Consider the following 23,696-nt stretch of genomic DNA (forward strand, 5'->3'; position numbering starts at 1 on the left):
GAGTAGTTTGTGGGGGAATATGGGTAAGTCGGAGCCGATGTCGAGTTAGTGGGCTGGGAGATTAGCATCATTCAAGTCCCAAACAAATAGGCTATCTGAAGTGGCACAGCAACTGGACCTGGCTACTGCTGGTGGCTGCCGGGTTTTGGGGACCAAGAGCAAAGAGGTCTGCAGCTGGCCGCGGTCTCACCAAACCTCTGGTGGTATCAGGAAACTGTGCCTAGTTCGCAGTTAGGACCACACCTGTGGGGGTTGCAGTTTTGCCTGAGTCGGCTTCACTTGTGTGAGGGAGGGCAGCACTTAGCGGTGGGTGTGTGAGGTAAGGCAGCAACTGGAAGTGGGTGTGTAAGATATAGGTGGGCAACGCTGATGGTAAATGCTGTCATCTCTGAGCTTAGGCACGCCAGAATCTGGTAGATGTTGGTGGCCTGCGTGCTGGGTAGAGGGTCATTAGCGGCAGGTGGCATGAGTGATGTTGTACACGTCATGGATTGGGGTGGGTGAACAGCAGGCAGGAGGTGCGGGGTGGTAGCCAGAGTTCCGTGATGTAGCCATGGTGGGGAAGGAGTTCAGGGTTTCAGACAGTAATTGGCCAAGACCATTGTTTCGTCTAACAATAAGTGGGCATGCGATGCCAGGGGGTCAGGAAGGTGACCAAGCCAGCAGTTCAGAAGCAGGCCTTCGGGGAGGAGTGCAGTTCGGCAAGTGCTCAGATGTGATCCAGCAACAGAGACAGGTGCATGTTGTCACATTGTTCGGATAATAACAAATTAAGTGGCCGTAGCAGTTCCGAGGGTGCAAAGCTGGAGATGATGCGTTCATTCAGTTTATTGTTGCTGCCAAAGGGGGTGGGTGTGAAATAACATCTGAATGTGGGCGGTGGTGGTGGCGGCTAACAACCCTCCCGAATTTTGCTGCAGCACTCATGGTAGAGCAACTTGTGAAAACTGCCTCAGTGGAAGCGAACCACATTTGTGGGTCTTGTGGATTGAAGGGAGGGCAAATGAGCAGCAACGTGACAAGGGAAGGGTCTGCAGAGTTGGCTTGTGCTCGGCATGCTGCACCATTGATCAGCTGAGTCAAGCCATTCTGTAGTGCTGACAGTTGTGTGCGGAGTTCAGACACCTCTGAAGTGAAGTGAAGTGAAGTGCACGGGGGCGGGGGTGTGGTAACGGTGGCCTGACGGTTAGAGAGCCCATTGGGCTGCCGTAGGGGTGGGAACATGTGGCAGAGACATCGCAAAATTAACCATGCATATAGCATTTTGTGGTGTGTGGGGAAGGGTGCTGACAGGCAGGCAGTGTTGCAGAGGAGGCGGCAAGTGGGCCACGCGCCGTGTAGACTGCACAATACAATCTCCACCATGTTTTGTTGGGGAAGGTGTCTTCATTATGCCGCATGGTTAATGGTTACACTGTAGCTTGTCCGGGTGCACATCTGTCACTTACGGGAGGGGGATGGTAATGCGCATGGGGGGTGGAGGAGGGGGTGATGTACGCGTAGGGCCGCAGGAGTGGGACACTGGTGCACGTGAAGGGATGGCGTGTGTGGAGGGGTGCCGACGGGTGGAGAGGGCAGGGGGTGGGTGGGTGGTTGGTAAGCTGGATGCGTCCGACTGACCTAGTGGGAAGTGATTTTGCAACCATGTGGGTTGTGCTAATTGGAATATTAAGAAAAAAGGAAAACCATTAATGAGACTCAGTGCTATAGTTTACAGGGGGTCATCAATGATGGAATGAATTATGAGGGGCGCACGTGCTTACATGGTGTGCTAGCTAAGAAAATGGTAGTACATGAAGGGGTACTCTGGAAGAGCCACACCTACTGGTTCTGACTTACAAATCCAAAAGCTAATGGCTACAGTAAGATTCAAAATGGGCTAATACCTCTTAACTGAGAATGGTCTGGACTGGTTGGACCACAGGTGGCTTACAACCTTTGTTGGGCGTCATCAGCAGGGTGGGAAAAAATGCTTTAATGGCGCGCTTGGTGGCAAGGGAACACTAAAACTGCTAGGGATAAGATAGTAATCAATCAGCACAGTAGTCTTGGCATGCACTGCATTTCACTGCACTATTTGCACTACAGTGCATGCAGTACTCCAATTGCTAATACCCGGGGGATGAACTAGGCATCCGGCATTGGGCTTCATACTCCTTTAGTCAGTAGAACTTCTTCGAGAAGACACAGCTCAGGAAGGCGCCATGGAGAAAAAGCTGTAGCACTCCTCTCATTAAATGGATCACAAGAGGACAACGGTGACGAGCGTGGGATAGGAGTTCTGCATTTCATGCATACACCGGCAATAATGCAGCTGATGATGACACAGGCCACATGACATTGTGTTGGCGAGTTACCGGGAGCACAACTGGGAATGTTGCCTCATCAGAGCGGAACAAGAGACTGATTTAGTGACAGTTCGGCATGCCTAATGTCCGGAAAGCGTGCCGTCTGTGTTCTCCCCCTGACAGGAGCGACACACGAGGGTGTTGTGAAGCTGGTTTCTGGTCTACACAGCCCGTCGTCTGCTGCTGTGGATGGAGGGAAAGGAAGGAGTCACTACAGTTTTATACTTGATTTGACACTTAAATAAATAGTGTGGGTACAGCAGGGCACCTGAGTTCATTTACGAATTTTGACTGCAGCAACAATGTTAGCTGCATCGTTACTTACAACTGCCACCATTTAGCTATGTACTGACCAGTTGATTACTTCTCTTTTTAGAAAAAAGCTATATTTTCAGCAATATGCTGAGGTGAAATTCCAGGCAACTCGGTACACTCGAAGGGATTTTTGTGTAATGGTGTGCAGTAATTACAGTAAAACTTTGGTTATTCAAGAAAGTCCACCAGTCAATTGTTAAAGTGACTGCCACCTTCAAAAACCGTTTTCCATATAAATTATTGCACAGTTGATTAGATAGTTGTGGCAGTAAGTTGATGGAAAGTGTTTCCTACTAGGAAGTTGATTAGGCAGAGTAGGGAGACAAACTTCCTAAATTCTGTATCCTCCATGATCCTGAAGGGATGGTATCCCTTACAAATCATTTTAAGTGACTGAATGTCATTTTCTTTGCTTTTATAAATTGGGAGCTTAAAAATATTGACAAAATTTGTCAAACATGATTGCCCTACTCCTACCAAAACAGGTTCAAAGGTGGCAAATGAAGGTATCCTACAGATCAGATTGTTCGATGGTAACGGATCAACTTTGCAAATGGATTCACTCTTTTTGCTTCCTGTAGCAGAGGCAGAGGCTAATGCATTAGAGGCTCGTGTGGATCACTGGTAAAACACAGTTGACATTATAGAACTTGTTCCTGCAGGTGTTGATGGTGGAGATCCAGGTCAAAAACCCAAGCTTCCCAATGGCACTGGAGGATGTCTCTTTGTGAGATAGCTTTTTAAGTTACCCATAGAACCTCTAGCAATACTGATGACAACTTTGAAATATTTGCATACCCCTCAAGCCACATCTTTTTATTGAAGTGATACCATAATGTAATGCCAGAATATGAAAATTTTAGCGTCTTTAATATTGTTAAAATCTCATTACTAATTTGCCTTTACAAGTTACCTTGAAAAGTTTTAAAGAGAATCTCAGTGTACATTGTCTACCATTACAGATAAATATTGATATCTAAAATTACAGATAATCAAAATAATTGAAAACTGAATAGTGGAGAATGGTGTTGATCAACTCAGTGATAAAAATTTGAAGTGTTGTTTGGCTGCGCTTATGTGACTCTTTCTAAAATTTATGATTTCTTTTCTGGAGCTCCATTCCATATTGAGATGAGGTGTATGAAATTTGAACTTACTGATAAGCAGAAGGGAGGCTCCTGGACTATAAAAATCTGAAACATCCAGAGAAGTCCAGCCAAGTGTCACTTCTGCATGATTGCATGATAAATTTGTTGATTACCTAATCTAGACAGGTTGTTTACTTTGATTTCCATAGCTGAATGCATTCTCAGAAAGCATCACAGTAGCCACCTGGCTGAATGGAAGTAGGGTAATTATAGAACTTATACCTGTTGATGACCCAGTGCAGACCACCTGAGAACCCAGTCACATTCACTTTTGAGGGAAGATGTCCTCATTATTTACAGAAAAAATAAAAAATAAGTGGTCAGTATTCTGTTACATGTCCTTTAAACTTTGTTGGTGTGTATATTAAGTAGGCATCAAAGTGCCATACTAGTTTTACGGGAACTGAAAATGCATTTGTAGATATCATGTCTTCCAACATAGGACCTGAGAAACAGTGTACTAAAATTAGACGCTTTGTATCAGCAATGGCAGCAACTACATAAACATGCTGAAAGATTGTCATAACATTACCAGTTACAATAAAAAGACTATTCTTTTCCAAAATCATGAAAACTTAGCCCATGCCACCATTTTGAAGATCTTTACAATTGGGGAGGTGGGGCAGATTTTATCACTCCAACATTTGAAAGGAGGGCCAGGGCTTGTGCATGAAATAAGTGATCAGTTATTTGAGGAAGAGAAGTGGAGTGAGCATAGGTAGTCAGGCAGCAATTAACAGTTGAAAGTGAAATGAATATGAAATTCAACAATTCTGTAAATTACTTACTACTACACATAAAATATAAATTTTATGCGCAAATGTATATGAAAATAAAATAAAAGAAGAATCCACAGCTAGCCCACTGCTGGTAATCTGATGCATATTTCACCCATTTAACTTAATATTAAAAAATGCGGTCCACCCGTCATGTGACGCACCTAACTCTTGACCCCCACCAGTCACAGTTTTTAATACGTTGCTCATGCACTCCCTCCTACCATTGTACAAAAATTTGTGACTACACGAGTTATTTCCCATGTTTGACCTATGCTGTCTTCATTGACAGGGCTAATATGCCACCAGCATAATTGTGCACTTGCAAATGCTAAGTAAAGTAGGACATTTGTGTAAATTTTACCAAACATTTTTGTGAATTTTTACATCATAAAACTAACAGTAAATTGTTTTGTTTATCTGGCTTTCTAATTACAAAACTGTTGTGCTCCCGTGGGTTAAGTGTAGACCGAATTGTCCGTGTAATGAAGTTTTGCATAATGTTTACAAAAGTTGTATTTCTTTCTTTTTACCCTCAAGGGCACGTTAAATAGCCAGCCAGCTATGCTGATACGTAATGGTCCAGTCAGTGAAGACCAAAAAATATCAAGGAATATGGAAAATAATTAGTGCAGTCACAAAGTTTTGTACACTACCATGAACAACATATTAACAATTCTGACTGGCAGGGGATACTTTTTTTTTTTTGGGAGGGGGGGGGGGGGGGGGGGGGAGAGCAACATTTGTTGGTCACTGTTGTACTTTTATCTGTAATAACTCAAAAACTACGGTCTCTAGGGAAAACTTATGCCTGTAAAAAATTGAACTACATTAAATTTCCTGCTAAAAAATCATATTAATTTTCTCTAGTGGAGTAATGCTTTACACATAGATAGCTAGAGAATTTTTCTCACAAGCTTAGCAAATAGTAGGTTTGTAGACTGTGTTATTAATGTTAATGCAGCAGTTAATAATTAAGTTGAAAGTATAAAGGTTTTTGGATTAAAATCTGCTTCTAAACAATCTTTTTTATTTATTTATTTTTTTAATTTTCCGTTTAAAAGGAAATACTATCTTCTGGCATTCAGTGTCTTTTTGAATGGTGGTGTACCCTTTTCCATTTCCTAACAAGCCTAAATCATGAACAACTTCATTTTTTTCACAAAGAAAATGAAACAAACTGGTTGGTAGCACAAAGAAACAACAACACATGAAAAATTAGTCTTCCTAAGTGTCACATTTTGTTTATGGAAGAAATATAGAATTCATAAGTTTTATGTGAACTTACACAACAACATAAAAAAATGTACAAATAATTTTAAAAAATGCGATTTTCTAAATACATCTTCTGTCATACTTGAAAAAAGATATGTATTACATACAATGTAATTTTTATTTAAGATGTGTAATTATAAAATACTCATAAATTACCAGTTATGGGTGCTCAATAAAACACAAAGAACCATAAGTCCAGAGTACAAGAACAGTTTGTAATGACAGTAGGGGAGTGCAGTGAATGAAACGAGTGACAACGAGATACTGAACTAGGAGCAGTGGAACTGGCATGAGTGACTAAGGAAAGAACTAGTCTGGCCAAGGCAGGAATGGGTACAGGGGAGCTAGACTGGCCGACAAGACCAATTGTGACCGAAGGGAACGGTGAGCAGCTATTTCAGGAATGAGGCAGACTGCGGCTGAGGTTGTTCCTCAGTCCTTCACTTTAGTGAACCATTCCTTTTGACCTGATCATTTGCAAATGATCCACCTCTAATCTGAACACAAATCTTGTGGTTATTGTGAAAAGTCACCTTAGCCAGTTAGGTCATTCATGTATGCCTCTAGGAATGACCCAAACTCAATGTATTGATGTTTCCCTCCATGTAGAGCTCTATTGCAGGGTAAGCTGCTGTTTTCCTCTATTCCCATTCCTTTGGTAGTGCTTTCCGTACATACTTCATTGCACATGGTTATAGTGTTGAAAAGGCAGTAGGAAGGAGATATCAATGAGAGGTCACTCCCCATCTTCTCAGGTACTGGCTGGGCTTTGTCGCATGTGTAACTGTTTTCTGCGACAGTGTTTGGTATCTTCATTAACAATGACTCTGTTACTGAGTCTCTAATAGTTCCTTATCGCTTAGCATTCCACTGAAGAAAAAATGTCTATCTCATAAACATATAGTGGTATGTCTGTGTGCCTTTGTGTATACAACACCCCAGTCAGTGAATGCTGAGCAGTACTATACCTTCATATGATTCCATTCTCATAACCAAAGACTTCAACATATTAGCAACAAGAGTGAAACACCAATACTGATATCTTCATTGTTTAAGACAGGACTTGGAAATTCCTTACAAGTGGTGTTTCTCTATGAAAACCTGGAAGGAACTCAAGTGTTCTAGACAGCTATAGACTATTAATCACAGTTGGTTTGCAGTCATTATTGCAAGTTTTGTTCATAAGATGATTTGTTTGTCTGATCATTTTCAGATCTATAAAAGAATTAAAACTTGAAGAATTGTTAGTATTAACCATTTTCAGTCATCACAGAGCGATCCATTATAGTAGAAACATGACATTGCTTAATAATAACATAACATCCAGTATTACCTCACACAGGTAATGACGGGAAAACCGAATGAAGATATTTAGTGAGTTGTTGGAAAAGAATTAATTAAATTGGTTGTAGCTTCATGTGTTGGTTGGCCTAATCATTCATTCTTTCAATGAAACCACTCTGTGGGAGCAACCGAATGGAAGCGGTCAACACAGTTCATTGTAATTTTGCATATTGACTGAATAATTCATTCTATCTTTCAAGTGAAACCAGTATTTGTTTTTGTTCTTTCAACTGAACCACTCTTTGGTGTTCTAGTTGGTGTAGCTACCAGTTCATTCTTCTGAGTGAAACCCATGTGTAGTGCTTTCATTTGTTGAACTAAAGCAGTTGTATACCACAAGGGTATAGATCCCCCCCCCCTCCCCTGCCCCAAAAGGGTAGTCCTACCCCCTGGGGGTTATGTAAAGACTTGTCAGGGGGATAGGCCAAATTTAAAATAAGATTTTACATATTCACAGTCTTACCATATTTTTTGGATCCAACCTAGGACATATTTTTGGAATTACCTGAAAGTGTTAAGTTCAATGTCCCAGTAAAATTTATTTGTTCAGTGATGTTTTTCACTAAACATAACAATAATTGCCGCCAATTTTGGTTCTAGCAGATGAAGATTTTGGGTCATATAATTTTTTAATAATTTCAGATGTGCAGTCTGATATTTTGAACTGAGTTCTCGACAGGCAGTGTGGTATGAAAATGTGATTGCTTTAACAGCATGCTCCAGATCATCGTTATTCCCATCTGCGGCTTTAAAAAAGTCTCTTCTATGTTCAGCTGTTCGCAGGTGGTCTTTGAAAACATTGTTTCTTTTTCGTGCAAACTGTTTATTTGTAGCCTTCAACAGCAGCCTTTCCTTTGTGTAGCAGAAAGTTCTCCAGTATACTATCTGCAATAAATATATTCATTGTTACCATCATACAGAGCTTTTTTTTAAAAAAAAAAATGTATTCCTTTTGGAGGTTAACATTAAACTTTGGCAGTGCTAAAAGGTGAGAGAAAAAACAAAGACAGATAAATGATCGAAAACAAGTAGATGACTTACCTTACATACACAAACAACACTAACACGTTGCCCCTGTTTTGTTGCCAAAGGACTAACATGAAAGAGAAAAGTTGTGACGGAACTGGGAGCCATGCCTCCCATTCAGTATGAGTGCTTGCTCCCTGGTTGACTGAGAGAGACCCATCCATAGGAGAATTTTTAAAAGTAAGATGCCAAAACACATAACCCAAAAATTTAATAAAGTCCATGTCAGTCATAAAATTCTTGAAACCTGGACATTATCAAGGACAGCACTAAAAAAACAAGACTGTTTGGGCTAATCCTGAACATATAATAAGCCTACATATTCATTTAATAATATACTGAATAGACTAATTCTTCTTTTTATCATTTAAAATTGATTGAAGTATTTCTGTGGATTAAATTGTTCCAATGCAGTTGACATGTAACTGATCAAGCTGATGTATCATGTGCAGTAAAAAGTTGAGCATAGAAGTTCCCTTATGGGTACTTGAAGCAGAAAGGAACATTGTCATATTTTGTAGACTGTTTGCATTCCATTTTACTGTAAAGGTCTAATGTCCATTAGTTAAAATTGTTTTGAATTTAGGCCTCAAACATTGATTCCGCCTTTTAGTTGTGTTGAATATAAACATATTATGCAGAAAATTACATTACTGACTACAGACATATAAATCGAACCAATACACACAAATCTGTTTACATTTCACGGGCAGTGCAGGTGTAAGATTTCATGGTCATAAGGAAGTACTCCTCACATTTACACATTGGTACTTCATAATTAAGCCCATCTCTACCATCACTGCATATACTCTGTTAACCATGTTTTCATGACTCTGGACCACTGGAAGTGACCATTGGAGTTAACTGAGCCCCAGGGCATTCAGCAGTTGTTTTGATGCTGTTAACTCTCTGTCAATCTCCATCTGTTAGTTTCAGCCATCATTGTCTCTGTTACACTGCTTGCATTGTTCATGAAACATTATTGTAGTGTGGAGGAAACTAGTCATCTTCATGAACACTATTGCTACAATTTGAAACAAAGTAGTGTTTGTTTCTTTGAAGTTTTACTGAATCTAGAAAAGCAATAATGTGCATAATTTTAGGCATATCTAAACTGATTACAGGTAATTACCTGGATTACTTACTTCCAAAAAGTAAATATTCTCTATATTTTTAGTTTGCAGAATAAATGTCAAAGTAAAAAACCTAGGACAGAGTTTAGTAGAGATCATGATGTATGGCTGGAATGGTTGCAAGAGCTGGATGATGAAGATCCTTACACTAGTGTTGCTGACTCAGAGAACAAGGATTGTGTACATGAATGTGGTCATGATTCAGGAACAGAATAAGAATAGTCAGAAAATTATGAATTTGAATCACAGGAAGGAGTAATTCCAGAGGACGTATTTCTTATATGAAAAGATGGAATAGCTAAATGGAGGAAAAGTAAATATCCTACTAATGTTAAAATAAGAGCTTGTAATGTTAGTACACATTTACCTGAACCAAAAACGAAGCTCGTATAACAAAGACAGAAATAGAAATTACAAAGTTATTCTTGAATGAAAATTTAATATTCCTTAATTGCAACATGTACTAAAATTTACATCAATGAAGTTCATGGTAAATGTTCTAGGGAAAGGGATGCTAAAGAAACAGATGTTACAAGAGATCGGAGTTTTATTGGTTTGTAATATTGTGTGGATATCGAAGACATTCTAGAATGAGTTTGTCAGAGTTATTGGATAACTCAGAGAGCAACAGACTTGAATCATGCTGCTTGTGCATGAGTAAAAACTGATTCAGGGTGGGAGTAGCCGTGTGGTTTGAGGCACCATGTGATGGATTGTGCAGCCCCCTCCTGCCAGAAGTTCGAGTCCTCCCTCAGGTGTGTGTGTGTGTGTGTGTGTGTGTGTGTGTGTGTGTGTGTGTGTGTGTGTAATTCTTAGCATAAGTTAATGTAGTTTAAGTAAGGTGTAAGTCTAGGGACTAATGACCTTAGCAGTTTGGTCCTTTAGGAATTCACACACATTTGAACATTTTTGATTCAGGTTGCACTTGAGATGTCTCAGGTGATAATATTGTTGATAGAGGTGTTCACATAGAGAAAGAGAAGTTGGCTGCTATCTAGATGTCCTGGGGCTATTTATGAACAATTGGAAAAAATATTTATCAGCTAATGTACACCTTACTGTATTTGTTTATTAAATGTATTATATTTAGATTTAAATAAAACACTTCTAAAATCATTTATATACACTGTTCAAAGTGTTGAAATACACTGTTTATGGTGTGGAGGACGCCTGTCATCCACATGAGTAACCACGTCAGGAGTTATCACATGAGCAACTGAGCGTTAAACCATTGTTGATTGTACTTCATTATCATCTGTGATTAATGTTACTTTCATTCTATTATTTGATTTTTATTGAGTGCCCATAACCATGTTTATGAATAGTCATTTATTTAATAGTGAACTTTGTGTCTGGAGCAAAATGACGAAACACTCAATGATGTGAGAATGGGAAGAAGGCATATGACTGGATGAAAAGTGATTCTATAGATAAACGAATTGCAAAATACAGTATCTGCAAAAGATGATTCATTTTCTGACACTATATTAATTATAGAAATCAAAGAAAATTAACAAATGACAACAAATATTTATCTAAAAAAATAATTCAGACAAGTGACAGTAATACTTAAAAAGCAATTGATTTGTCACCAGACAATTAAAAGCATTGTATTATATATGCTTTCTGTTCACGTCACCGCAGCATTTACCAAAAGAGGATTATAGGTGACTGGTTCAAACTAGTGGGAATAGAGGGCCCAATAAATTTAAAGAAAAAGGTAATTGTTGATGCTTTAAAATGTAAATAACATGAATATAGCACCATTTACTAATATATACACTACTGGCCATTAAAATTGCTACACCAAGAAGAAATGCAGATGATAAACGGGTATTCATTGGACAAATATATTATACTAGAAGTGACATGTGATTACATTTTCACGCAATTTGGGTGCATAGATCCTGTGAAATCAGTAGCCAGAACAACCATCTCTGGCCGTAATAGCGGGCTTGATACGCCTGGCCATTGAGTCAAACAGAGCTTGGATGACGTGTACAGGTACAGTTGCCCATGCAGCTTCAACATGATACCACAGTTCATCAAGAATAGTGACTGGCGTAATGTGACGAGCCAGATGCTCGGTCACCATTGATCAGATGTTTTCAATTGGTGAGAGATCTGGAGAATGTGCTGGCCAGGGCAGCAGTCGAACATTTTCTGTATCCAGAAAGGCCCGTAGAGGACCTGCAACATGCGGTCTTGCATTATCCTGCTGAAATGTAGGGTTTTGCAGGGATAAGAATGAAGGGTAGAGCCATGGGTCGTAACACATCTGAAATGTAACGTCCACTGCTCAAAGTGTCGTCAATGCGAACAAGAGGTGACCGAGACGTGTAACCAATGGCACCCTATACCATCACGCTGGGTTATATGCCAGCATGATAATGACGAATACACGCTTCCAATGTGTGTTCACCGCAATGTCCCCAAACATGGATGTGACCATCATGATGCTGTAAACAGAACCTGGATTCATCCGAAAAAATGACGTTTTGCCATTCGTGCACCCAGTTTTGACGTTGAGTACCCCTTCGCAGGCGCTCCTGTCTGTGATGCAGCGTCAAGGGTAACCGCATGCTGCTGCAAATGCCGTCGAACTGTTCGTGCAGATATTTGTTGTCTTGCAAACGTCGCAAACGTCCTTATCTGTTGACTCAGGGATCAAGACGTGGCTGCATGATCCGTAACAGCCATGCAGATAAGATGCCAGTCATCTCAACTGCTAGTGATACAAGGCCGTTGGGATCCAGCACAGCATTCCATATTACCCTCCTGAACCCATCAATTCCATATTCTGCTAACAGTCATTGGATCTTGACCAATGCAAGCAGCAATGTCAAGATACGATAAACCACAATCGCGATCGGCTACAATCTGACCTTTATCAAAGTCGGAAGTCGGAAACGTGATGGACAAAAGATTCATGAATCACCATATAATTAAATGACATATAAATTTGTTTGTCAGTGTCATTGTTGGTATGGATAGAGACCCTCTCCCGCAAGTATTGGCTTGGGAGAGCTTCCCGCCAGATCTTCATGTAGCCCTATTCCTAATAAAAACATTCAAATGATTTTAGTACAGGGGTAACAGTACAAATTGATATGAAATGAAACAAGTATGTGAAGTCCAGTAGCAGGGAAGGCAAATGATAGATTTCAGTTAACTGCGAGAATTCTAGGGAAATGTAGCTCGTCTATAAAGAAGACTTATAGAACACTAGTGCCATTATTTCTGGAGTACTGTCAAGTGTTTGAGATCCCAACAATGTCAGATCAAAGCAGTTCAGACATGTGCTGCTAAATTTCTTGTGATAGGTTCAATCAACATACAAATATGACGTAGATGCTTCATGAACTTAAATGTTCTTTTTGAGAAAAACACTACTGAGAAAAATTTTATATCTTGCATTTGCAACTGACTGCAGAAAGATTCTGTTGCTGCCAGCGTGTATTTCATGTGTGGACCGCGAAGACAAGAGAAATTAAGGCTCATAAGGAGGCATACAGACAGTTGCTTTCTGTCGACCCATTTGCAAGTGGAACAGGAAGGGAAATGACTAGCAGTGGTACAACGTACCCTCCACCATGCATGGGAGAAATTGTTGCTGGCAGAGTATGTATGTAGATGTAGACACACAAGTTATGCGTATTGTTGCTAACATAATGTTTACAGTGCTGGATAGCTGAATTTACCTTTGCATACCATTAAGTTTTTGCTGTTCCTCCAGTGCAAACCACTGTGAATAGCAGTGGGTACTGTTTACTGACATTGCTGCTAATAATTAGAAGAAACCTCCCACTGCCACCCCTCAACCCCACCCTTACCCCAAAAGTGTGTTGGGTCAGCATGCAGTATAGGCTTAAGAGTCTCCAGCGTGTTCCTCTCCTGCACTGACCTCAAGCATTACCATTTCCTTCCCTTTTGATTGTTCTTCCACTTCTTCAGCATCTACAAATTTACAATGCTTTTTACTAACATAATATTTTCAAACACCCATTTCTACTGAATACATATTCATTTGCCACTTGCCCTTAATGTACCATGGCAATTAGACCTCTGTTACTGAGAAAGGTTTCTATTTTTTTTTTTTTTTTTTTTTTTTTTTTTTTTTCTACGTCATGTGACCTGAGCGTCTTGAGGGTACAGATCATGATGGCTACATATTGTAGTCTCTTTACAACCAATTAATCAGTTTATCTATGAGAAGGAAAAGAGGCAAATCTCTATCGCCTTAAGAAAAGACATTTTTTTGTTCTAAAATCTTTAAATATTGTTATTTTTGTGCTTTTATAACAAGCTTGGTGTTTTGGACTGTAGTTTCATTGGCTTTCAAGTGAGCTACATAATTTTATGGCTGTCTTTGCTTCGAGGTATTGATTGTTGTTTCTATATTCTTTTAAGGTTCCATTCACATTGACGTTACGAATATGGGATGTTTATTTGTTTATCGGTGAACGTGTTATCACTGCAATGGCCTTAAATTTACTTCGCATGCATCGGCGCACACTCAATAATCTTGGCATGGATGAAATTCTCCAGTTTCTGCAGGTAAATATTTGTTAGACTACAGGTTTTCATAAGATGTGGTTCACACTGTAAAATAAGTTCTAGTGTTTTTACAGCATAAATTGGCTTAATAACTTCTAATATTAGCATTTTCTCAAATGCTAATTTATTATACTTTAATTTCACCTTGTTGAAAATATAACTGTATTTACTACCTATAATTTTACACACGTACTGACCTAGAGATGAAGACGTGTTAAGTATAGTTTTGTAACCTTTGTGGTTAAAAAGCTTTACTTGTATTCTGCTTGGCAAAAAAGCAGTTATGATTTTGTTTTGATTTTTAAATTGTGATTAATATTTTTCTTACATTAATGGCTTAGTAGGAAGTCCAGTTGTACTGTAAAATGAAAGTTTGTGGATCTACCCTCTCAGAATGATTGTGACTGGTAACATTAATCTTGAATAATACGAAATACATTTGGGGTATAGTAAGTTTGCACTTGGTTATGTTACAAGCGATGTCCATTTATAAATTATTCTCATTCAGGCATGGCTCGAATTAGTCTCTTTTGTGAAGCCGTCCCAAAATATACATTAATAGAAATTTATCAACAATGTATTATAGAATTTAAATTATCAGAATGCATTTCACATACTCCCAAACAGATTTAAATAATTGTGGTCTATGTTTTTGGAGCTGTTGGTATGTGATTTCAGTGATATTTTTCAGGCATGTGGTAGCTAGTCTTACAATTGTGCCTAGAAATGCTCCTTAGCTCTGCCTAGCAGAGGTTTGGGGGCATGACTTCCTCAGAATACAGCTCTTACAGGTGTGCGGAAGGCTCTGGTGTTTGAGCCTAAGGGTGTCCTACCAACCTGCATGTTCCATTGCTTACATTGAAAGGGAAAGAAGAAAGTTGCTGTAACTTCACCATCAAATCCCTATCTCTCTATACCTCTCTTATGCTTTGATGCATCAGTAATTGATGTTCAGTATTATTATTTTGATAGTTTTGTAGAGAGGGTTTTTTTTCTGCCATTGGCTGTTCTGTCCACTGTTGGAATTAGTTTGCAGATGTATCACCAGAGTGCACAACATTACAGTAACGTAAGTATTGTCACCTAGTGAGGCTTTCAGAAATGATTAGAGAAAAAAGCATGCGAAATATATCCCTGCCCGAAATATGCCCTGTTAGTTTAGTTTCCTTGCTAGATGACTGCAGGTGACGTACGTTATTAGCAAGTTTCTTTTTGGGAGTGTATTATGCACTAGTTCAGCGAGTTTATGTTCTTGCTAATAACAGGAGCTTACCATGAGTTCGAAAACAATGCAACATGAATTCGTTGTGCAGTTTATCAGGTAAAATTTTGTAACTGTGGTTAGGGAGAAAGTGAAGGAACGTGGTGCACCCAGAACCGATGTAAACATGAATCAAGAACAAAAACTGTAAATCCAGGCAAAGGTATAAACACTATTTAAACAGAGCAGTGCACAATACAGCTGGGTGGTCGTGTGTGCCATACCACTTAAAATGCATATTTTTGTATTACACAGGTGTAAATATGACAAATACCGTGTGTAGATTACTGTGGCAGTTGTTCATATGGCTCGTGTCAGCCAGTCACAGCAAAAGATTTATGACCTCGTGGAAACATCACTGTTTCATCAAGTGGACTCAAAACACCACAATTTGAGTGCACAAAACATTGAAATCTGAAGTTTAGAAATGAAAATACCAAAAACATTAAGCACATACAGCAAAGCTAACATACACCACGCTAAAGATCTCTCCAAAGTGCATCTTTTAGTACAATTTGTTGTGGTAAACTGTCGAGAAATGTGACATTCGGGCATAAATAAGCTATCTGTATATTTTATCTTGGAGTTAGCTTTTGATGTTATTTAGTAGTTGATTATAAAACTGAAGAAGATACAGTATGTAAATATTTGGCTAGAGTGTAATATTGCCGCCGCCCCCTCCCCCTCCTCCTCCCTTCTAAAATTTTGGTTCTGACAGATTCATCTGTAGCGTAGCCCAGAGTCTAGGTTAGGTCCGATCAGTAAGTGTTGCAGCCTTTCCCAGTATGGAAACCAGTAGCCGTGCCTGTACTACACTCCTGGAAATTGAAATAAGAACACCGTGAATTCATTGTCCCAGGAAGGGGAAACTTTATTGACACATTCCTGGGGTCAGATACATCACATGATCACACTGACAGAACCACAGGCACATAGACACAGGCAACAGAGCATGCACAATGTCGGCACTAGTACAGTGTATATCCACCTTTCGCAGCAATGCAGGCTGCTATTCTCCCATGGAGACAATCGTAGAGATGCTGGATGTAGTCCTGTGGAACGGCTTGCCATGCCATTTCCACCTGGCTCCTCAGTTGGACCAGCGTTTGTGCTGGACGTGCAGACCGCGTGAGACGACGCTTCATCCAGTCCCAAACATGCCCAATGGGGGACAGATCCGGAGATCTTGCTGGCCATGGTAGTTGACTTACACCTTCTAGAGCACGTTGGGTGGCACGGGATACATGCGGACGTGCATTGTCCTGTTGGAACAGCAAGATACCCTTGCCGGTCTAGGAATGGTAGAACGAAGGGTTCGATGACGGTTAGGATGTACTGTGCACTATTCAGTGTGCCCTCGACGATCATCAGAAGTGTACCGCCAGTGTAGGAGATCGCTCTCCACACCCTAATGCCAGGTGTTGGCCCTGTGTGCCTCGGTCGTATGCAGTCCTAATTGTGGCGCTCACCTGCACCGCGCCAAACACGCATACGACCATCATTGGCACCAAGGCAGAAGTGACTCTCATCGCTGAAGACGACACGTCTCCATTCGTCCCTCCATTCACGCCTGTCGCGACACCACTGGAGGCGGGCTGCACGATGCTGGGGCGTGAGCGGAAGACGGCCTAACGGTGTGCGGGACCGTAGCCCAGCTTCATGGAGACGGTTGCGAATGGTCCTCGCCGATACCCCAGGAGCAACAGTGTCCCTAATTTGCTGGGAAGTGATGGTGCGGTCCCCTACGGCACTGCGTAGGATCCTACGGTCTTTGCGTGCATCCGTGCGTCGCTGCGGTCCGGTCCCAGGTCGACGGGCACGTGCACCTTCCGCCGACCACTGGCGACAACATCGATGTACTGTGGAGACCTCACGCCCCACGTGTTGAGCAATTCGGCGTTACGTCCACCCGGCCTCCCGCATGCCCACTATACGCCATCGCTCAAAGTCCGTCAACTGCACATACGGTTCACGTCGACGCTGTCGCGGCATGCTACCAGTGTTAGAGACTGTGATGGAGCTCCGTATGCCACGGCAAACTGGCTGACGCTGACGGCGGCGGTGCACAAATGCTGTGCAGCTAGCGCCATTCGACGGCCAACACCGCGGTTCCTGGTGTGTCCGCTGTGCCGTGCGTGTGATCATTGCTTGTACAGCCCTCTCGCAGTGTCCGGAGCAAGTATGGTGGGTCTGACACACCGGTGTCAATGTGTTCTTTTTTCCATTTCCAGGAGTGTATATAGTCAACATGTATATGAAGGTCTTTGCAGGTATATTCACTCTCCTTTATGTGTACATTATGTGAGAGATAAAATGCATACCAATTTTTCTAACTTCCTATTGATAGTCTACCTGTATATGAAGTATGTGGCTCTTGCAAAGATCTTGCCATCAGTTTTAGTTGTTTAGTTTCGTGCTTCCTCTAGAGAAATAACTAGTCTCTGAACTATCTGTCAATTTAACCATTCGATTATGAGTCACTAGTCAGAAGGGAATCTGAAACAGGATTGAGAATGGAAGAAGAGCTCATTGTACTAAAGTAGTTTCACTCAGAATGTTTGCAAGCCTATCTTGAACTTATCATTTCAACCAGATGACTGACTTATAATGTATTAGACAGTAACCCGTATTGGGTTCATGGGAAGAGGTAGTTAAATTCATTAGGTTATGGCTCATTCATGTGATTTGTATGCATTCAGTTACCTCCAGTCTAGTAAAGTTGCTGTCACTTTTTCCCAGTTGGTCATACAGGCCCTTAATTACTGACAGTGCAGAAAATGTAAATTGATGCAGATTCACAACATAGCCCAAATAATTATTGAGCTGGATGCACTTTATTATCCCATCTTCAAAAGTGCAAAAACTAAACGTGAAAACATGTTCTTGCTTTTTAATCTTTTTGAGTGCACCTGACCAGAGAGTTTACATTAACTGTGCACAACCAACTTACTCAGTTTTTTTTTTTTTTTTTTTTTTTCCTGGTGGTGGTGCTGTACACTGCCAGATATTTGTAATGAGTGGCCCACAGTCACATAATGTAACTTATCAGTTGTAAGTTGACTCTGTGAATTTGCCTTATTGTATGATGGTGTAACACACTGTATTTTCACAGTTCTGAAGGTGCTAATGTTAGCTGAGAGAAACATTTAAAGTAAAGAAAAAGTTACATGTGACTTGTGGTGGCTCTACAATTGTAACAATTGTCAACTAGAAAATCCTCATCTCAGTTGAGCATGTTGTCTGCTAACTGTATTTCCACAGCCTTCTTGACCATTGAATCCCAATAGAGTGAGGCTGTGGCTAGTATCTTTACTTTCTCGTAATCCATAGAATGACCAATGGAAATACACTGTAAAGCCACTGCTGATTTGTTGGGCTGTAGAAGGTGGGAGTGTCTCTGGTGTTAGAATCCACTGTTCTTGGACAGTGTGAGCAGTTTTTCTGATGAAACTTTCACCACAGTGGCAAGGAATTTAATAAATAACCACCTTTCATAAAAATAGGCCATCTTTCACAGATCCCAGGCAAGCTGCCACCTTGGCCAGTGGTCGGAAGATGACATCCATCTTATGCTTCTTCATTAATCTGGCAATTTTTGAAGAAACATTTCCCGCATGTGCTGGAAAGACCATAGACCACATTTCTTCCTCTTGCTCTTCCTTTGATTGGTCTGGTGTTTTCACTTGCAGTGCTCTCTTAACGAGGTGTTTTGTATATTCATTTTTATCGAATATTTCTTCCAAATCTATCAGTTCTGTTGGTGTCAGACCTTGCATAGAGGCCCTTTTTACCAAAGGTTTTAAGTGTGCTCATTTTTTGTGAAGAATAGTGACGGATAGGTGCCTGCACGTATAAATTGGTATGAGTAGGCTTGTGTTACTCTTAACCTAAAAGCCTGTCCTCCTCTCGCTGAACTAACACATTTAAAAACTGTCCACAGACAACCATTTCCCATTCCATGGTAAATCTGATATTTTCATGAACGGAGTTAAGATGCTCAGGAAACTCCCAATTTATCTTCACCATCGTCCAAACTATAAATATGTTATTGACATCTCCAGAACTCACTAGAACTCACTTGGTTTCAAAACTGTGATGGTTTCTTTTTTTTCCCCATGGTGACACTCAGTGCATCCAAAATATTAGCTATCAAACAGAAAGTGAGTAGAGATTATTGTATACTTAACTAATGCTGTTATCAACAGCAGTTACTCTAGTAAACAGGGAGATGACGTCAAAGCCAACCAGTAAATCGGAAGCATTAATTTTCAATGTTTTTATCCAACTAATAAAGTCTTATGAATAATGGACATTGTGTTCATAATTACTCAGTACTAAAGGTGATGAGGGATCTTTACTGACTACTTTTTCAACATCTGAGATTCTATGAGAATGTCAAGGCACTGTCAGCTGACGGGTACTGCATTTGAGGTTTCTTAACTTTCTAAAGTTGTATTTGATACTCACTTGTAAATTCTCTGATTTTACATTTTTTGCTGTTGTATGCCATCAATTCGTATCTGCTGTGAAAAATGCGTAACATCAATTTGAAAACTTCTCCGTTTCATGGGTCTTCCTAGTGAGGTGCCAACACAACTTTGAACATTTGGCTTCACTGTGCAGTTATGACAAGGCTACTGTTAGGTTGCGGCAACAATGGAAAAACAGGACAGTCTAAGTGAAGTTTTCTGGGCCAAGCCAGTACATGACGAAGGAGCCCAGGCATTACCTTTTCTTGTGCCAATTATAACTCTGTCTTGTCTTTTTGCGTGTGTCTCCAATGCAACATATTCAGCAACAATATCGATCATCAGCATTTTAAATTCAAACACTGAGTCTCAGAGAATATGCTCAGTCAAAATCAAGAAAACTTCAGGCGTTTCCGGTTGGGGAGCTTTTATTTGCTGCAGACTTAAGTTACCCAACAGCCAGTGCAGGCACCACACTAAAGCCAGTTTTACACTAGCCATTTGTTGATCAAAATCAACTACTAAATGTGCATGCGCCTTTCTTGCTTGCATATGAATCAGTGACCAACCACGACACGAGTGAGTCTATGGTGTCAATGATCTATAGATTGTGCCGAGTGTGGAGTTCAAAATTTCCAAGTATGTTGCACACTGTGCATGCACAGAGGCGAAGGACTATGGCAGCATCTGTTAACACTAAAGGTTCTGGTTGAGTTTACTCTTAGTATGGAAATGGATTTTGTGATTTCATGTCATTTAGTCTTCATTGTATTTTACAATAACGATGAAAGCTGGAGAAATAAATTAAAATTTGTGCCATGGCTGGGACTCAAACCCGGGTCTCCTTGCTTAGTAAGCAGGAATGCTGACCATTACACCGCCACAGCATTATGGTCAACATCACTGTACTGACTGCCCAGGTCCAGTCCCCACCCGAATACAAACTCAAATTCATGTCTTTAGTTTATTTTCCTCCTAAACCATCACTATTGCCGGGGGCTCTCTGGCATTGGAATAGCACCCCAGCGTTGGACATGATGGGGGAGGTTTGTACGTCAGGTGCATCTAATAGATCATACAATTAAATTATCCCTGAGATATTTAAGTCTCATCTTTATCTCCAATAATGATACAAGCTGAAGAAACAAATATAAAATTTATACCACAGCCAGGACTTGAACCTGCGTCTCTTTGCTTACTAGACAGGAATGCTGACCATTACACCACCACAGCACTATTGTCAACATTGCTGCACAGACTACCCAGGTCCAGTCTCCTTCCTGCCTAATAAGCAAGGAGACCGGGATTAAAGTCCTGGCCTCGGCACAAATTTTAATTCATTTCTTCAGCTTGTATCATTATCGTAGATAAAGATGAGACTTAAATGTCTCGGGGAAAATTTAATAACAAGATAGTTATTGTGTTGTTTGCTTTGTTTTAGTGGGGCACTGAAAGGTTACACAAGGTCCTGGTATTTTTTTCCTACTAGTGTTCTCCAACAAGAGAGACAAAATATACGAAAGAAAAATTTGTTTGCATTTTATAGAGAAAGAACCTCCACTGTACATAAATAAAAATGTAAATAGATTAATATATTTCATGAAAACTGTTTCAACAGTGAAAACCCAGAATTACTGGACGTGAAAAATAATTTTCTATGTTATGTGGCACTTAGCAGAAAAACGAGATCTAAGGATAAAGGGAAAATGTGGTGTTCGCTGTGTTCTACATACTATCTGATGTGTTTGCAAGCATATATATTCTCATGCCAATAAATGTATGTGTTCTGAAATGTTTGGATGACACTTTTCATATTCTTTCACTTCTCAGGAGTATGGACAATTTACCACGTGACATCTGACAGGAACTTCCAATATGAATTCTCCTTTGATCATTAATATGCTATATTGTCACTTCTTTTTCCAGCATTTTCTTACTATATTTTGATTTTTTTCCATAAAAAGGATAACCTCCCATAATCTCAGTTTCCCATTCAGATAGAAAACTCCACAGCAGACAGCTTTCAGAACACCAGCAATTTTGGTTCTGACATCTAAACGAAAATGACCACTGAAAACAGGTGACTCAGTATGGGTATAAAACACCAGGGACATTACAGTAGAAGCACTTATCTCAAGTGGTCAAATGAGACAAGAAAGTCGATTGTATAAAAGAGGCTTTTAGCACATGTAAAATGAACTCGCCTGCTGATTACACTAGAGGTCACTGCACTAGCATCACCAGAGTATGATGCACTGCCATTGGCTGCAGAAGGAAAACACACATTCCCACACAATAGGTTCCGACTCCTTTCACCTTACTTCACAGATTCCGAAGCCTTCCACTGTACTTCAATTTATGGTTTAATTCACCATGCTCATCAATCTTTGCTTTTTTTCTGGTTGAGCACAAAGGGAAGAGCTTGCAATAATGTGAGTATAATTTGTGGTCATAGCATGTCAGAAAATACCTCAATTACCTTGTACCCAGATATCAATTTCAATTTTTTGAAGAGTTTTGACTTGTTGTTATACACATGTGATTTTTTAAGAACTCATGAAATTCATTATCACAAATTATTGTATAAACTTTGTATTGTACATTTACTTTCCTTTGCTTACAAACTTTTCATATAATGCGTTGGAGAGGATTAAGATTTTTAATAATATATGCCAATTTCCTATGTTTTTCCTCATATTTTGGGGGTTTTAACTTTTTCCTCAGTTTTGCGTTTTTTAAGTAAGGACCACATGAAAACGCAAAATAGGGGTTTCACTTTATGCTGACAAATACTAAATAATGTATTCATATGGTGGACGTAGTAGGCATACAGAAGGTAAGCAAGGTGTCTTGGTTAGAGGTCGTCAGTTGGCACTTTGTGTGATTGATTAAATCTTGTCACATTGTGTTTCCTTCAGTGCTTCAGAGAATGAGATAGTTCTACCACCTTTCATATCATGATGTACTGCATAAATATCCTGTTTACTCTTAGTATAGATTGACTACTCTTTCCAAGTTTAGAGAATTGTAAAACCAAGCACTTCATGAAAATTTAGTGTAGTATCCTGTATGTCAGAGAATTGCAACAGGTGATGTTTTGACATACGATTCATGAAAGACATATGGTAGTGACTGGTCAACTATAAGGGTTGTTCAACAAGTAATGCCCCACTTTCTCTCCCCCCCACCCCCCCCCCCCCCACCCCCCCACCCCTCAGAACATATGTATTGTTAAGAGTCAGAATTTGGTGACAATATACACCAACATGTCTTGTTCATCTCCTATTCTCTCTCTCTCTCTCTCTCTCTCTCTCTCTCTCTCTCTCTCTCTCTCTCTCTCTCTCTCTCTAAGGCTTTTATATTTAAATGACATAGGTATTCAAACTGAAAAGATATAATGAAAAAAAAAAAGACTGAAACAAGACTCGTACCTCCGATTACCAGTCAGAACCACTTGATTGTTATTTTCCTCACTTTTATTATTTTATGCACCATGGAAATGCTGCTAGAATATGCACCTTTGTTTAAAAATCTACGTTGACCATGAATTGAACCCAGGCCACTCAAATGCCAAGCGTGAATTCTACCACATAGTCGCATAACCTGTTGAAAGATCAATCTTTCTTTGGGATCTTCAACACACTCTTAAAACTTCAAATTCAATATTCTCGAATTTTTGAAAGTTGTATGAGACTGCTTTGACTGCGTGATACTTGAGTTCTGAACTTCAGATATTATAAATTTAAAATAAAAAGAAATATAAAATTTTTGTCATTTTTATTTGTTTTCTATCTGTTAGTTGCTCTAAATTTGTGGAGGTATATACCGTCTATGGAACTAAATGAAGGCAGTTTGTTTGTTGCCATACGCGTTTTGCTTCATTTATTTGGAAAGCATCATCAGTGGCTTGAAATACATGTTTCTTTCTATATACATACAGTAAACATATTATGTGATAGATGGTCTCAGTAAATCCAGTTATTCCGGAATATTGAGTCAGATGTATGAATATCAAGACTTTCTGTTGAACTCCGAAATTCTGCT

The 23,696-nt window shown here is 39.9% G+C and overlaps 1 protein-coding gene and 1 long non-coding RNA gene across 5 annotated transcripts in view; one reads left to right on the forward strand and one right to left on the reverse strand.

The window, feature by feature from the left end:
- Window positions 1–23,696, forward strand: part of LOC126363410 (USP6 N-terminal-like protein) — a 273,601-nt gene that overhangs the window by 49,130 nt on the left and 200,775 nt on the right. For all 4 annotated transcript variants that reach the window (XM_050007960.1, XM_050007962.1, XM_050007959.1 and 1 more), the window contains exon 6: window positions 13,776–13,922. In XM_050007960.1, coding sequence (XP_049863917.1) covers window positions 13,776–13,922 — 147 coding nt within the window. The remainder of the gene's footprint in view (window positions 1–13,775; window positions 13,923–23,696) is intronic.
- Window positions 7,667–23,696, reverse strand: part of LOC126363523 (uncharacterized) — a 155,407-nt gene continuing 139,377 nt past the window's right edge. The window contains exon 4 of the long non-coding RNA XR_007566248.1: window positions 7,667–8,091. This is a non-coding gene — a long non-coding RNA (uncharacterized LOC126363523). The remainder of the gene's footprint in view (window positions 8,092–23,696) is intronic.

The sequence above is a fragment of the Schistocerca gregaria genome, chromosome 1 (assembly GCF_023897955.1).
Source record: "Schistocerca gregaria isolate iqSchGreg1 chromosome 1, iqSchGreg1.2, whole genome shotgun sequence".
In the NCBI taxonomy this organism is placed as follows: Eukaryota; Metazoa; Arthropoda; class Insecta; order Orthoptera; family Acrididae; genus Schistocerca; species Schistocerca gregaria.